This window comes from Macaca nemestrina, chromosome 12, assembly GCF_043159975.1.
Source record: "Macaca nemestrina isolate mMacNem1 chromosome 12, mMacNem.hap1, whole genome shotgun sequence".
Lineage (NCBI taxonomy): Eukaryota > Metazoa > Chordata > Mammalia > Primates > Cercopithecidae > Macaca > Macaca nemestrina.
This window is the reverse complement of record NC_092136.1, coordinates 30093814-30110764: the sequence shown is the minus strand read 5'-3', so window position 1 is coordinate 30110764 and position 16951 is coordinate 30093814. Positions and strand designations below refer to the sequence as shown.

Below are 16951 nucleotides of genomic sequence, written 5' to 3'. Positions count from 1 at the left end.
GGGAAATTTATAGCACTAAATGCCCACAGGAGAAAGCAGTAAAGATCTAAAAATGACACCCTAACATCACAATTAAAAGAACTAGAGAAGCAAGAGCAAACACATTCAAAAACTAGCAGAAGGCAACAAATAACTAAGATCAGAGCAGAAGTGAAGGAGATAGAGACACAAAAAAACCCTTCAAAAAATCAATGTATCCAAGAGCTGGGTTTTTTGAAAAGAACAACAAAATTGATAGACTGCTAGCAAGACTAATAGAGAGAAGAATCAAATAGACACAATAAAAAATGATAAAGGGGATATCACCACCGATCCCACAGAAATACAAAATACCATCAGAGAATACTATAAACACCTCTACACAAATAAACTAGAAATTCTATAAGAAATGGATAAATTCCTGGACACATATACCCTCCCAAGACTAAACCAGGAAGAAGTCTAATCCCTGAATAGACAAATAACAGGTTCTGAAATTGAGGCAATAATTAATAGCCTACCAACCAAAAAATTCCAGGACCAGACGGAATCACAGCCGAATTCTGCCAGAGGTACAAGGAGGAGCTGCTACCATTCCTTCTGAAACTATTCCAATCAATAGAAAAAGAGGGAATCCTCCCTACTCATTTTATGAGGCCACCATCATCCGGATACCAAAGCATGGTAGAGACACAACAAAAGAAGAGAATTTTAGACCAATATCCCTGATGAACTTCAATACAAAAATCCTTAATAAAATACTGGCAAACCGAATCTGGCAGCACATCAAAAAGCTTATCCACCATGATCAAGTGGGCTTCATCCCTGGGATGCAAGGCTGGTTCAACATACACAAATCAATAAACGTAATCTAGCATATAAACAGAACCAAAGACAAAAACCACATGATTATCTCAATAGATGCAGAAAAGGCCTTTGACAGAATTCAGCATTCCTTCATGCTAAAAACTCTCAATAAATTAGGTTTTTATGGGACGTATCTCAAAATAGTAAGAGCTATTTATGACAAACCCACAGCCAATATCATACTGAATGGGCAAAAACTGGAAGCATTCCCTTTGAAAACTGGCACAAGACAGGGATGCCCTCACTCACCACTCCTATTCAACATAGTGTTGGAAGTTCTGGCCAGGGAAATCAGGCAAGAGAAAGAAATAAAGGATATTCAGTTCAGAAAAGAGGAAGTCAAATCGTCCCTGTTTGCAGATGACATGACTGTATATTTAGAAAACCCCATCGTCTCAGCCCAAAATATCTTTAAGCTGATAAGTAACTTCAGCAAAGTCTCAGGATACAAAATCAATGTGCAAAAATCACAAGCATTCTCATACACCAATAACAGACAAACAGAGAGCCAAATCATGAATGAACTCCCATTCACAATTGCTTCAAAGAGAATAAAATACCTAAGAATCCAACTTACAAGGGATGTGAAGGACCTCTTCAAGGAGAACTACAAACCACTGCTCAACAAAATAAAAGAGGACACAAACAAGTGGAAGAACATTCCATGCTCATGGATAGGAAGAATCAATATCGTGAAAATGGCCATACTGCCCAAGGTAATTTATAGATTCAGTGTCATCACCATCAAGCTACCAATGACTTTCTTCACAGAATTGGGGAAAAAACTACTTTAAAGTTCATATGGAACCAAAAAAGAGCCCTCAATGCCAAGATAATCCTAAGCAAAAAGAACAAAGCTGGAGGCATCATGCTACCTGACTTCAAACTATATACAAGGCTACAGTAACCAAAACAGCATGGTATTGGTACCAAAACAGATATATAGACCAATGCAATAGAACAGAGCCCTTAGAAATAATACCACACATCTATAACCATCTGATCTTTGAAAAACTTGACAAAAACAAGAAATGGGGAAAGGATTCCCTATTTAATAAATGGTGCTGGGAAAATTGGCTAGCCATACGTAGAAAGCTGAAACTGGATCCCTTCCTTACACCTTATATAAAAATTAATTGAAGATGGACTAAACACTTAAATGTTAGACCTTAAACCATAAAAACCCTAGAAGAAAACCTAGGCAATACCATTCAGGACATAGGCATGGGCAAGGACTTCATGTCTAAAATGCCAAAAGCAATTGCAACAAAAGCCAAAATTGACAAATGGAATCTAATTAAACTAAAGAGCTTCTGCACAGCAAAATAAACTACCATCAGAGTGAACAGGCAACCTACAGAATGGGAGAAAATTTTTGCAATCTACTTATCTGGCAAAGGGCTAATATCCAGAATCCACAAAGAACTCAAACACATTTACAAGAAAAAAACAAACAACCCCATCAAAAAGTGGCCAAAGAATATGAACAGACACTTCTCAAAAGAAGATATTTATGCAGCCAACAGACACATGAAAAAATGCTCATCATCACTGGCCTTCAGAGAAATGCAAATCAAAACCACAATGAGATACCATCTCACACCAGATAGAATGGCAATCATTAAAAAGTCAGGAAACAACAGGTGCTGGAGAGGATGTGGAGAAATAGGAACACTTTTACACTGTTGGTGGGACTATAAACTAGTTCAATCATTGTGGAAGACTGTGTGGTAATTCCTCAAGGATTTAGAACTAGAAATACCATTTGACCCAGCCATCCCATTATTGGATATATACCCAAAGGATTATAAATCATGCTGATAAAAAGACACATGCACATGTATGTTTATTGCAGCACCATTTGCAATAGCAAAGACTTGGAACCAACCCAAATGTCCATCAGTGATAGACTGTATGAAGAAAATGTTGCACATATACACCATGGAATACTATGCATCCATAAAAAAGATGAGTTCATGTCCTTTGTAGGGACACGGATGAAGCTGGAAACCGTCATTCTGTGCAAACTATCACAAGAACAAAAAACTAAACACTGCATGTTCTCACTCATAGGTGGGAACTGAACAATGAGAACACTTGGACACAGGAAGGGGAACATCACACACCGGGGCCTGTCATGGGGTGGGAGGACAGGGGAGGGATAGCATTAGGAGATATGCCTAATGTAAATGAGGAGTTGATGGGTGCAGCACACCAACATGGCACATGTATACATATGTAACAAACCTGCACGTTGTGCACATGTACCCTAGAACTTAAAGTATAGTTTTAAAAAAATAGGGCCAAGGTCGAGAAACCCTATCCCAACAGATGTCAGTGAGGCAGAAGGAGCCAGCCATGGGCAATTCCTCACACTTTTCACCCCCAGCCGCCCCCACACCCGTCACCCAAGAACACATCTGAGACTTTGCACCGCATACTGAAATATGTGCCTACTCTCACGTGGACACAAATAGATACCAGAAGCCTGGCCCAGCCCCAACAGAAACATGACACATCTTCCACGAGCAGCAAAATCTTCCTGAATTTCCTCAACTCTAATTATACATTTTCCCATATTTCAAGTTTTCTGAAAATAGAATGTGTCTCATAATGAATGTAGTTTCCCTTATCCCAATGCTGTTATAAAATCAATAGAAACTCCTATAAATGATTACATTTATAAGAAAGTTACAAAGAAACATGGTAGTTTAAACCATAATGTTTACACAGAAATACAATCAAACAATAGAGCATGATGTAAAAATTTGCTTGGTTTCCAAGGATAAAACACAAGGTTTCAAAGAATTTTTCCCTTGTGGCAGGCCCCTTTGGCCAATGTGAGTTCAAACTCTTCCACCTTGTTGGTAGAGAGACCTAAAGCATTATAGAGTTTACTCTCAGGATGAAAAAAGGCCAAAGGTAAGAGGGTCTGTGAATGAGACCAACCATGGTGAGCTCACTTTCAGAATCTTAGCATCAGAGAGACCTGATCTCCCTCCTCCCAACCTTCACACCCTCCTCCTGCATCTTCACTCCAATAATCCTATATGGCTTTTTTTCTGTATTTTTCCATAATTCACACCATTTCAGATGATTAGCACTTGTGAGTGTACTGGAGCTAACTGGGAAAGAAAGCATCCATAGGTCGTGCCTGCTGACTGCCTTGTTTCGCTGCATGTCTGCGCAAAACAGCAGGAAGTGGTCAATGCACCAGCTGTAGAGGGAGTGAGGCCAATTATAGATCCAGTCTTAACATCTTAGCTGGCTGGGCATGGTGGCTCACACGTGTAATCCCAGCACTTTGGGAGGCCGAGGTAGGCGGATCACTTGAGGACAGGAGTTCGAGACCAGCTTGGTCAACATAGTGAAACCCCTTCTCTACTAAAAATACAAAAATTACCTGGGCATGGTGGTGTGTGTCTATAATCCCAGCTACTCGGGAGGCCGAAGCAGGAGAATCGCTTGATTCTCCAGGAGGCAGAGGTTGTAGTGAGCCAAGATCATGCCACTGCACTCCAGCCTGGGCAATAGAGCAAGACTCCATCTCATGTCAAAAAAAACAGTCTTAGCTGACGGTCTCCTTGAACAAGTTAGGTAACTCTGTAAGCCTTGGTTTTCTCATATGTAATGCACAGCAGATGGATAACAACACTGTCCACTACAGAGCTGTTTTTTCTCTTTAGTTACAAACAAAATAATTATGTGAAATACATGGTATATAGCCAACTGCCCATGAAAGCTGGTATGGCCTTCTGAGCAGGTTATAAGATGTCTAGCAGTCTCAAAAGAAGACATTCATACAGCCAACAGACACATGAAAAAATGCTCATCATCACTGGCCATCAGAGAAATGCAAATCAAAACCACAATGAGATACCATCTCACACCAGTTAGAATGGCGATCATTAAAAAGTCAGGAAACAACAGGTGCTGGAGAGGATGTGGAGAAATAGGAACACTTTTACACTGTTGGTGGGATTGTAAACTAGTTCAACCATTATGGAAAACAGTATGGCGATTCCTCAAGGATCTAGAACTAGATGTACCATATGACCCAGCCATCCCATTACTGGGTATATACCCAAAGGATTATAAATTATGCTGCTATAAAGACACATGCACACGTATGTTTATTGCGGCACTATTCACAATAGCAAAGACTTGGAATCAACCCAAATGTCCATCAGTGACAGATTGGATTAAGAAAATGTGGCACATATACACCATGGAATACTATGCAGCCATCAAAAAGGATGAGTTTGTGTCCTTTGTAGGGACATTGATGCAGCTGGAAACCATCATTCTTAGCAAACTATCACAAGAACAGAAAACCAAACACCACATGTTCTCACTCATAGGTGGGAACTGAACAATGAGATCACTCGGACTCAGGAAGGGGAACATCACACACCGGGGCCTATCATGGGGAGGGGGGAGGGGGGAGTGGGGAGGGGGGAGGGATTCCATTGGGAGTTATACCTGATGTAAATGACGAGTTGATGGGTGCAGCACACCAACAAGGCACAAGTATACATATGTAACAAACCTGCACGTTATGCACATGTACCCTACAACTTAAAGTATAATAATAATAATAATAAAATAATAATAATAATAATTTGACTATTAATGCTTAGTAATATTCCATGGTATGAATATACCACAATTTGTTTAGCTATTCACCCACTGAAGGACATTTGGATTATTTCCACTTTGGGACTATTACAAATAAAACTGCTGTAAACATTTGTGTACAGGTTTGTGTGTGAACATAAGTTTTATTTCTCTGGAATAAATGCCTAGAACAATTAAACAAAAAAAAAAAAAAAAAAAAAAAGATGTCTAGCAGTAATGATTCTAAAGATTCTATAGCTTTGTACTTAGCTACACTTTGAGAGTTCCTGAATGAATTGAATACCATCAAATACACCTAGACTGGGGGACCCCATGATGTTTTTTTCCAGATTCATCTTCACAAACTTATAATCAACCCATACAATAGCCCTAATTGATTTTGAACAGTGATGTTATGGGCAGGTGTGTGTTTGTTCTATAAAATTTCTGGGAATAAAATCCTTCACCTCATTGGTGTCCCCAGATGGTAGAAAGACTTAGTTGAAAATCTGCTAATGTTCCTGGACACCTCTGACCATGCGTTATGGCACTGCACTTGCTCAGGTGGCTAAGACTCAAGGCAACTCCCAGCACTCCCCTAGAACGCTGGGCAGAAGGCCCTTGGTTGCAACGTGGGCAAAAATGGGGTGCATTCCAAGACACCTTCTTTTTGTCAAGAATATAACGTATCTTTTCTCTGGGGCAGCAAATTTCAAGGATCCTTCTCAGACATTTGAAATTATTTCTGAGGGTCTAGAATATTCCTTTGCCCTTGTCGTTTAGGCTTGTCTTGAAACAGACTCAGTAGGTGAATGGCATTGACAAATGTAAAATCTCTGACAATTTAGAGAGAATATTAAGAAAAATGAGGGAAATGAGAATAAAAGCAATCCTTATTCTTTCAAATATAAAGTCTTGATGTGAATTTTATTACATAAAAATGTAAAACTAATGTTCTGATAACACATTATTTAAGTATTGTTATTTCTGGCAATAATTAACTTTTTACTCATTGAATTTGCTCATTTTTATGGCAAGCATTGTATCTCTTATTATAAAAAAGTAAGAGCTTTTAGGCCGGGTGCAGTGGCTCACCCCTGTAATCCCAGTATGTTGGGAGGTCGAGGCGGGCGGACCACGAGGTCAGGAGATTCAGACCATCCTGACTAACATGGTGAAACCCCATCCCTACTAAAACTACAAAAAAAAAAAAAAAAAATTTAGCTGGGCGTGGTGGCACATGCCTGTAATCCCAGCTACTCAAGAGGCTGAGGCAGGAGAATTGCTTGAACCCAGCAGGCAGAGGTTGTAGTGAGCCGAGATCATGCCACTGCACTCCACCCTGGGCAACTGAACAAGATTCCATCTCAAAAAAAAAAAAAAAAAAAAAAAAAAGGTAAGAGTTTTTAAAAGTAAATTCAAATCCATTAATTTTAGATCTCTATTAAAGGCAGAAAATCTAAATCAATGACTTAAATTAGACAGGAGTGGGGCTTTGTACAAACAAGTACATTCGGAAAACATGGGTAGCAGTATGAATCAGGCTTAATCTTTCTCAAAATGGGTAAAAAGCATTATAAATCTGTTTATGTTCATGAACTGAGTAACTTCATTTTGGGAATATGGTGCCTGGAACAATCTCTAAGTAAAATAAATGCAATACAAAGAGGGTCATTTGCAGCACTATTTATAAAATAAGAAAACTGGAAACGACCAAGTCCAATTCCTGCAAAATACTTATGCAAATGACACCACAGCAATAGTGAACTCTAACAGAGCCATTAAAATATAGAATTCCTTACCCATATTCTCATATGGCAACCTACTGCATGTACATAAAGCTGGGCATAGTCAGGTCCTATATATTGTCCACACAACATAAGAGTGACCATTAGGACAAAAACCAAGGCTAGAAAAGAATTTACAATAATAATTTTATAGGATATTAAAATGGTTTAAGTTCTTTTTCTTAAAAAAGGCGGGGGAAAAGCAGGGTGCTGTGGCTCATGCCTGTAATCCCAGTGCTTTGGGGGGCCGAGGTGGGCAGATCACCAGGTAAAGAGATTGAGACCATCCTGGCCAACATGGTAAAACCCCGTCTCTACTAAAAATACAAAAATTAGCTGGGTGTGGTGGCAGGTGCCTGTAGTCCCACCTACTTGGCAGGCTAAGGCAGGAGAATCGCTTGAACCGGAGAGGCGAAGGTTGCAGTGAGCCGAGATTGCGCCACTGCACTCCAGCCTGGCAACAGAGCAAGATTCTGTCTCAAAAAAAAGAGGGGAGAGTGGCAGCCTAGAAAACAGACGTAAAGTATGTAACATAATCTCAAATGCGTATTGGTGTATGTTATGACTAGAAGGGAAATACAACATTTCAACAGTGATTATCTCTAGTTGAAGAAATTGCAGGTGATTTTTCCCTTCTGCATACATTTACGTTTTAATACTTCTCTGCAATGAGCATGTAGAACTTCTATGATCATAATATTAATCACCTTTTTAAAACTGAAACTATAAACAAATGAACTTGAAGGAATTCATTTTAAACAGTAAGGAGAAATAGGCCAAAATGTGAACAGAATAAGTAATTTATATTATTGTAGCAAGGAAAATTATCAGGTTCTTCACAACTTTGTATCATCCACATTGCCAAGCAAATACAGAAAGCCCTTGCTCAAATCCAATTTTTCCAGACTTTCTTGATGTTTTCTGGTTTCCTGAGTAACTTCTCTTTGCAATTTCTGTTTCATTTGACTTCTTTATTTTTTTTTTAATCATCATCTTGAACTTCTGAAAAGAGAAACTAACATGCGAAAGAATAGAGTACTGAATATTGTCCCACTTCTGGTAAACCCTAAAGCTGCACCCAGAACCTAGTGAACACTGAAAAATGTGTTGAGAGAATAAAGAAGTACTAACCACTTTTTTCCAATAATGGAAGAAAAGAGTAATTTGAAGGAATAAATAAATAGCAAGTAGGAGGCGGTGGTCATTGTCACACCCACACTCTATGTTGCAAGAGGAAAGAGAAATACTTAACAAGGACCCAGAGTGTAACATGGGACCAAATATCTTATGCATTTAGTACTATTAAAAAATACCTTTTTCACCACAAAAGCCAGACCTGCTAATTTTCTCACCAAATACAGGCAGCAGTGCAACATCGCTGACACTTTTGCTTTAGACTTTTGGACCCAAGAGCTTTGACAGCAGGGTAAACTGCTTGACAATAAAATCTTAATTAAAGTCACTTGCACTTGCAAGTGGAAATACAGCTATCACACAACAGGGAAATGGCAGAGCTGGAATTCTAGAATTTTCGTTTGTGTCAATTTCTTCACAGTGATGGCTGAAAACACTAACACTAGAACCTGTAGAAAGAACATGAGGCTCAATGTAGAGCACATATCCATTAAAGACAGCATCACACATTTTTGGGTGCTTCAATTCAAGATGCAATCATGGATGATTATTTTGATTTTTTAAAAAAATACAGCTTTTCCAAGTCACCACTCACCTGCTATACTGCAGAGAAAAAGCTGTCAGCTGCTTTAAAGTTTTCCTAGCCAGTGTTTCGACGTCAAAGACATCGAAACTGTCCTATCGACTGCTGTCATTTGACTTGGGAGGCCAAGGTAACTGTTTGTTTGGATGTTGTGTAATCATGAGAGTAAAGTCGTCATCAGTATCATGTAATTAATATATTATTTAAGCAGTCTTTTAAAGGGGAGTAACTGGATGTGGAAAGATAGAAATAACTCTGATTCTTCCATTAATTCATTAATTCATTAAATCATTCAACCTAAAAAGTACTTGACTCACTACCAGGCACTGGCATGCAGAGACCTGTGCATTTTATTCAGCATCCTAAGACATTTCAGAAACCAATTGTTTTTTCTGAAAATCAGATTATATTTCCCAACTCTTCTTCCTTTCTCTGAGCCTCAGTGTTTCTAAGGAAGATCTCATTCACAGGAGGGAACTCACATTATTTCAGCCCCTGGGAAAACCAAGTGTCTTTGCCAAATACCAAAATAGACTCTCAGCAGTGTCTCATAATAACCTATTTTTCTGCCTTCTCGTTTCTCCTCCTTCTGCAGGAATGCAAACTGATTCCTCCCTTCTCATCACCCCTCACAACCCACCCTTATCCCATCCAAGATTTCTGACCTGACCATTCTCTCGGCTCCAGGAACGTGCTGGTCACGTAGTGCTGGAGTGAGCTCTGCCTTCCATCATCATCCTGCTACACCACAGAGGAAAAGCTGTCAGGCACTTTAAAGTTTACCTACCCAGTGTTTTGATGTCAAAGACATCACAAACTGTCCTATTGACTTTTGTCATTTCGTTTGAGAGCCCAAGGTCACTGTTTGTTTGGACGTTGTGTAATTATGGGAGTTAAAGACATCATCAGTGTCATTTTTGGCCTTTGATGTCCCTTTTCTCTCCTTAGGCAAGAACCATGGCTGTTTCCTTCCCATGTTTTGTGAATTTCTACTTGGTTATCCAGCAGTTCACGGGTAAGCCCCTGAGCCTGTTGGTAGCTCTGACACCAGATGGTCCTCCCTGGGTACCTACCTTCACTTCTCTAACACCATTCTTCCAACCCCAGTGACCATTAACCATTTCATGCCTGGAAGACTTGCTCTTTGACATTTAACCCTGACCCAGTAAAGTCATTAGTCTTTAACTTCTAAATCCCAATGTGGAAGAAACTAGCTCATTTTAAGGCCCAGAGATGTCCCAGCTTCCGATCTTTTCTTGATGCTTAAATTCTAAATGTTCCATAGCTTAATTTACTCCTGGATTTTGTGGAAAGACCTCTCTTTGTTTTCTAATTAAATGTAAAATGAAAGGTCAACCTGTTGTTTTGAGGTAGGTTTGGACTCTAGGCTCCATGTCACCTTCCATGGCTTCCATAAATCATAGCACCATTTCTCAAATGTGCCTCTCAGAACACTAATCACGTAAAATGTTCCTGCATTTATTTTATTTATTTAGTTATTTATTTACTTGAGAGTCTCACTCTGTTGCCCATGCTGGAGTACAGTGGTATGATCTCGGCCCACTGCAACCTCCATCTCCCGGTCTCAAGTGATTCTTCTGTCTCAGCCTCCTGAGTAGCTGAGACTACAGGTGCCCACCAGCATGCCCAACTAATTTTTGTACTTTTAGTAGAGATGGGATTTCACCATGTTGGCCAGGGTGGTCTCAAACTCCTGACCTCAAGTGATTCACCTGCCTCAGCCTCGCAAAATGCTGGGATTGTAGGCATGAGCCACCATGCCTGGCCTGCTCCTACATTTTAAGATGAAGAGAGTCACATCAGATTGGACAGAGCTGCCCTTTTTTGGAGGCTAAGAATGTACATTAGTTTACTAAAGGCTCTGAGAAATTCTGCAGTGAAGAAAATTCAACTTTGCTTAACCAAGCCATAGCCAAAGTTACCCAAAACATGTTGACTTTTTGTTTGTTTTATTTTTCTTACATAAGAACTATATAGATGTATGGATTTATCGATCCAAGGAACATACTCTGAAGCAATAGTCTTCTATATAAAGATCAAGCTCCCTAACGTAGCATACAAGGCCTTCTATGTCCAATCTGGCCTACCTCAACTTCTGGAGAAGTCCTTTGTTACTCGTTCCTCCTTTCTGCTTCCCCCAACCCTTGTCAGGCATCAAAATCTCCCATATCGTGGCAATCCTTTAGGTTAAGAAGAGGGGACAAATGGGTGAGAACACAGAGGACCCTGAGTCTAGGCTACAGACTTGGATTTAGTCTTATGGTAGAAAGGAATAAAGACTTTTGTCGGCTTCGTATGGTGGCTCACGCCTGTAATCTCAGCACTTTGGAAGGCCGAGGCAACAGAACTCCTTGAGCCTAGGATTTCAAGACCACACTGGACAACATGGCAAAACCAAGTCTTCTACAAAAATACAAAAATTAACTGGGCACGGTGATGCATGCTGCAGTTTCAGCTACTCCATGAAGTGGAGGATCACCTGAGCCTGGGAGGTCGAGGCTGCAGTGAGCCATGGTCACACCACTGCACTCTGGCCTGGGTGACAGACATGGTAAGACCTGTCTCAAAAAATAAATAAATAATTAAAGACTTTTGTCATCATATTGGTAGGATTCAGGCTGCTATATAGAATTATTAATCTGACTAGAAGTTAGCACAGAGAATGGAGATTCAGTTCTCAACTGGGATAGGCAATAGTGGGGATCAGGCCAGGGGACTATCCAAACTACCATCTACCCCAGACAGCAGACGCCCAAGATGTTTTGCAGGTGACCTGATGCAGAGCTCTACTCTGCACAATCCCCACAGGTGTCTGGATCACCTAGACACAATCCTCACCATATCTGTGCCTCTTTCATAGCTGTCTCTGGCCCCTCTCTGGGCCATTTCAATCCCAGTCTGAAATTTTCACAGGAGATAACACATCTGAGAGAGGACTGTTCTTCCATCAGTTCCTAATAGCAGCCATAGATAAATATGTCAAAATAAAGAGTCGCGTGGCCTGCAGTGGTCATCTTTTGGAGCTCCACCTGAGATTCCAATCCTACTTTCAACAGTCATGAGCTGTGTGGCCTAGGACAGATTATCTAACACCTGTGAACCTCAAATACTTCATTCATACAACAGATGATAATAATAATAACTATTCACGGGACTGCAGTGAAAATTAATTCCATCGATACATGTGAAAATGCCTGGAATGTGGCATGCAACACATGGTAACTATTATGATTATCCTTACTGTGTTGTATTTGTTCATTCCACAAAAATTTCTTAGGCAAAACAACCATTGACTTTATGAGCCTTTAATGGCCTTTGAGCAACTTTGCTTTTGAGAGTCGCCATGGAAATCCATGGCAAATCCACAGCAAACTAGATTTTCAGGTCTCATGTCTTAGCAGCCTGACTACATCCAACTTCTAGTTGCAGGATCTACTCCCCCTTTTGGTGGCATTTATCACTTTAGGACAATGATACTAGCTAACCTTCACTGAAGACTTACTATGTGCCAGCCACACATTCTAAGTGCTTCACATTTGGCATGTTTGAATCATTCAAAAACCTGATGAGGTAGTACTACTATTATTCCTATTGGGGACAAGAAGAAGGCACAGAGAGGCTGAGCAACTTGCTGAAGTTCAAAGCTGGTCAGTGGCGGACCCTCAAAGTCGGACTCCCGAGCCTACGCATGTTACTGTTGCACACCCTGCCTCTCACTGGAGAGGCTTACTGTCTCTCTAGAGAAGGGGAGGTGTGCAGCGTGAATGTCATAAAGGATGGAAAGTGGAGGAAGCCAGGGGTGGCTGCAGGTGAGGCTCAGAAAGCAAAACCACCTTTTGGGTATTATGTAGAGAAAATAACCAATTAATCAATTAGCCCCAGCCTGAGCAGCATTAACATCCTGCCCCAGATGACAATTTTGAGGTTGCTCCAGACTGTGGATGTCTGAGTAGGAGACAGACAGCAGGCTGTTGCTTGGCAGTGAGGAAGGAAGAGGGGACGGCCTGGAGCTTGAGACCCAGCTAAAGTTGCTACAGATGCCTCTTCTTCTCAGTTGCCAAAGGTTTTGTAACTTACAAAATAGGGAGCTCATCAGAGGGTTTCAAATCTCATTTGGGATCCAAGACCAGCGCATGCCTTCAGATCCCTCCAGGCTGTGGAATTCTAGGATGCAAGTTCCCCCAGGGACATCTCTAACACATCTGTCTTGGTCTCAAAATGACAGAGGAACCAGCACTTTAGAGCACTTTCTGTCAGCCAGCTGCTTTATACTGAGTTCTTCCAGCAAGTCTCTGCACAGAATTATTATTATCTCCATCTTATTGATGAGGCAAAGAGAGAAAATAACTTGCTCCAGGACACGTGGCTGACAAGGTCTGGAACTAGGACCTGAGCCAAAGAAAGAAGGAAGAAAATGATACTGGGTGTAGTACTTGGTACTCAATAGGTGTTTTGAACAGGAAGGGCATCATACCTTTTCCTCACGATTGGTTCTCATTCAAGCATCTACAAAGGACCAGGACACAGAGGTACACAAGGCAGGCTAGGTCTATGCCTACACTGAGTGGTACTTCCTGTTCCACCAAAGACAAGAGATTAGTAGGTGGCAGGGGCACGGGCTGAAGGAGGATGACCCTCAGACCCGGGGACCCTGCACTGTTTTCCATGGCTGCCATCTCATGCACAGAGGCTGGATTGAAAAGCAGCTCTTGGAACAGAGTCTGCTCCCTCTGACACTAAGAACACCATATGTGTCCCTGCCACAAAGGGAGAGCAGACACTCCCTGCTGATCTGGAGGTGGCGTCCGGGAGGCTGGCAAGCAGCCTCTTGGCATTTTATTTCCATAGCTGAGGGTGGGGGTTGTGGGGAGAGTTAAGCAATGGAAAGTTTTCCTTTGTGCTGCCCTCACAGGCATTTCTGGAAAGGGTCAGTTTGGGGTGATTCATCATCTACCCATGTAGACTCACCCTGAGAAGCTGGCTCAGATACTATGCTTAAAAATACATCGCTGCTCACCTACCTTCTTATTAATACTCTGTAAGGGGGCCTCAGTCAATAGTAAAAAAAAGTTCATTTACCCAATAGTAGCTACATGGGCTCTAATCATTTGGTGAATGTAACTATCTACTTAAAGACTTGATTTTCTTTTCAAAGAGCTATGGTAAAATGCCAAGCAGTAAACAATCCAGCAAAGCAATTACTTGCTTAACAGTCTGCTGAAGTTTGACTACCACTCACTAACTGCATACATTAGGTAAGTGATCAGATTTCCCTGAGCCTTCGTTTCTTCACATGGAAAATGGAGATAATCAGAATACCTACTGTAGTCATAGGTTAATACATACACACCCCCATGATGGTGCCTGGAATATCACCTGCACTCAATACAAGTTAGCTATCATTATGGACACTCAACCTATTTCTTAAGATTTATGATAACAACTGTCATTTATTCTCTTACTGTGTGTGCCCAGGTGCAGGGCTGAGGACTCACAGACATCACACAATTCAGTCCTCAAGACAACCTTGTGAGGTGGGTATTAAGCCCATTTTACAGATGAGAAGATGGAGAAAAAGAAGTCCACACCTGGTGGATGGCAGAGCAGGGCAGGTTCATCTGAATGCACAGCCATTGCTGTGTAACTTCATTGTCGGTTTAGAGTAAGACTGTAAAACTGGCAAGAGAGAAAACATTGTGATCTCTGTTTAAGAGGTCAAGAAACTGAGGCAGAGAGATGTTAAGTGACAAAACTACATCCAGTTTGTTTGTACAACATATGGAACAAACATCAAAGTGGATGGGTCAGGAAATGATACTGAGGAGGCCAAAGAATAAGCTGGCTTTCTCCCTTGACTAAAATAATAGAGCAAAGGTGCTTCTGCCTCTAGGGCTGGGTTGCATCCATGCCATTTGGCAACTCCTCTAAGTGCCTCCAAAGCCCTTGACATTGCTCCTTACATATGATCAATGCCACGGTAAAGCCGGTATAACTACCGTCCTGCCATCAGCCTGGCTCTGAGGTCAGCATTTCCAACATCAGTCTCAGGGTAGCATTCCCAAATCTCCACAATTACCAAAGATCATAAACAGTGTGATTTGAATCCTTGTCGTAAAATCTGCTCCTAGGAACCCAAACCAACACAGAACCAAAGTAACACATGCCATTTCCAAGCAGAAACATTAACTTCTACATGTGGGATCACTCATCTGAAAAATTCCTCTTCATCCTTTAAAACCCTGCTCTGCTGTCTCTGTCTCTGCAAAGCCTTCCCCGACCATCCCCAGCCTGCAAAAAGCGTGATGTTTACCACTCCTGAACTATTTCTGTTTTCTTTACATATTTCAAATTGTTGTTACCCAGGGTGGACTGGCCATTGCAGTTTATATGTCTGTCTGTTTGTCTGTCTCTCCCATCGGGCTGAGTGCAGCTGCATCCAGGTAGCCACAATTTATTTCAGTTCCTTGGGAATTAGCAATGCATATGTGGTCTACATCAGTGGCTCACTACAAGGGTGATTTTGTCCCCCAGGAACACCTGGCAACATTTGGAGACATGTTTGGTTGCCGCAATTATGAGGTGAGGGGAGAGAGGCTATGGGCACCAAGTGGGCAGAGGCCAGGAATGCTAATAAACATGCTATAATGCATAGAACAGAATTAGCCAACCCCAAACGTCAATAGTGCTGAGGTCAAAAACCCTCGTCTGGATGGTAGCTCTCAGTTAACCATCTATTACATTTATTGTGTCAACTAGAGTTTACTACACTTTTGAATCAGGGCTCGGTGCCTGTTGCAAATTATGTTTTGGTTCTCAAGTATTTGCTGCACCTCTGTGGGAGGATTACACTTCTCTATCCCTGAAGACGTCCTTTGCCACGTGAATTCCTTTGGACAAAGAAATGTGAGCATGTCTCAGATGCTCTCAGTGCCCCACCCATGTCCCTCCTCCCTGTCCCTCTAATGCACTCCAGCCAGCTTGCATTTGCCAGCATCTCTCTCTTTGTCTGAGTGCTTTCTCAGAAGCTAGAAGGCTACTCTGTGTACACACAGGCTGGAAGTGCTGGGAAATTAAAACTCCTCAGGAGTAGCCTTCAACCCATGTCTGGAAGGTTTGGTTGTGTAAATATACCAGCTCCCTTATTCCTCAAGAAGGTAATTCTAAGGCACATGATTTGCCCTGTTTTCCAGAACTTCTCCATGGGACTGAACTGGAGTTGCCCACAGTGGTAGCTAGCTTAATAACGCATGTTCTCCTGACTGCCTTTCTTATCTCATTTCTCCATTCCCCAACTGGTGTTTCCTGTATCTCCCTAATAATCCATGAGTTCAAAGCCGTGTCCTAAAATCTGCTCCTAGGAACCCAAACCACACAGAACAGAAGTAACACATGCCACTTCCAAGTAGAAGCATTAGGAACTTCCCCATGGTTCTGCTATTGCTCTTTTCCCCTCTGCTCTAAGAGAGGTGTGGCCCTGGCTGCTTCTTCAGCCTGGGTCCTAGATGAAGAAGCTGTGGTAAAGTATGCAGTTGGCCTGCAACCAATGTGTAACAGACACAAAAAACAAAGTTTTATCGTTGGAAGTCACTGAAACATGGGAGTGGTTGTTACTGAAGCAGAACCTGGTCAAAGCTGACTAATACAGGGCTTCTCACTCCTGGGAGGACCTTCCTAACTGACTCTATTATGGCAGACTTGCTACTTACCTTCCAAATGATACTCATCTAAGGCTAAAAATCATATAGCATAACCCTATCAGCTCCTTGAGTTTGAAGACAGTTATTTACTTCCTTCTCTTTGTGGAAGCATTTCTTTGTAATGCATGGTGCTTTGTGCAGTGCCAGCGCATTGGTGAGCACCTACGACTGGTAGATTTGACCCTGAGCTATCTGGGTTTTACATGGGCCAGTTCATGCCTGGTGGCTGTTGTGGGAAACAGAGACTCAAGATAAGGCACTTGACC

At 41.5% G+C, this 16951-nt stretch overlaps 1 protein-coding gene across 3 annotated transcripts in view; it reads right to left on the bottom strand.

Annotated features, from left to right (window-relative positions):
• The window catches only part of LOC105471559 (solute carrier family 1 member 2), a 169564-nt gene that overhangs the window by 101231 nt on the left and 51382 nt on the right, over positions 1–16951 (bottom strand). The window contains exon 1 of one of the 3 annotated variants that reach the window (XM_011724096.3): positions 9633–9747. The exons of the other annotated variants lie outside the window; for them this stretch is intronic. Within the exon in view, the coding sequence (XP_011722398.1) occupies positions 9633–9640 (8 nt within the window). The 5' untranslated portion in view covers positions 9641–9747. Of the gene's footprint in view, positions 1–9632; positions 9748–16951 lie in introns of those variants that run through there. 3 annotated transcript variants of the gene reach the window in all.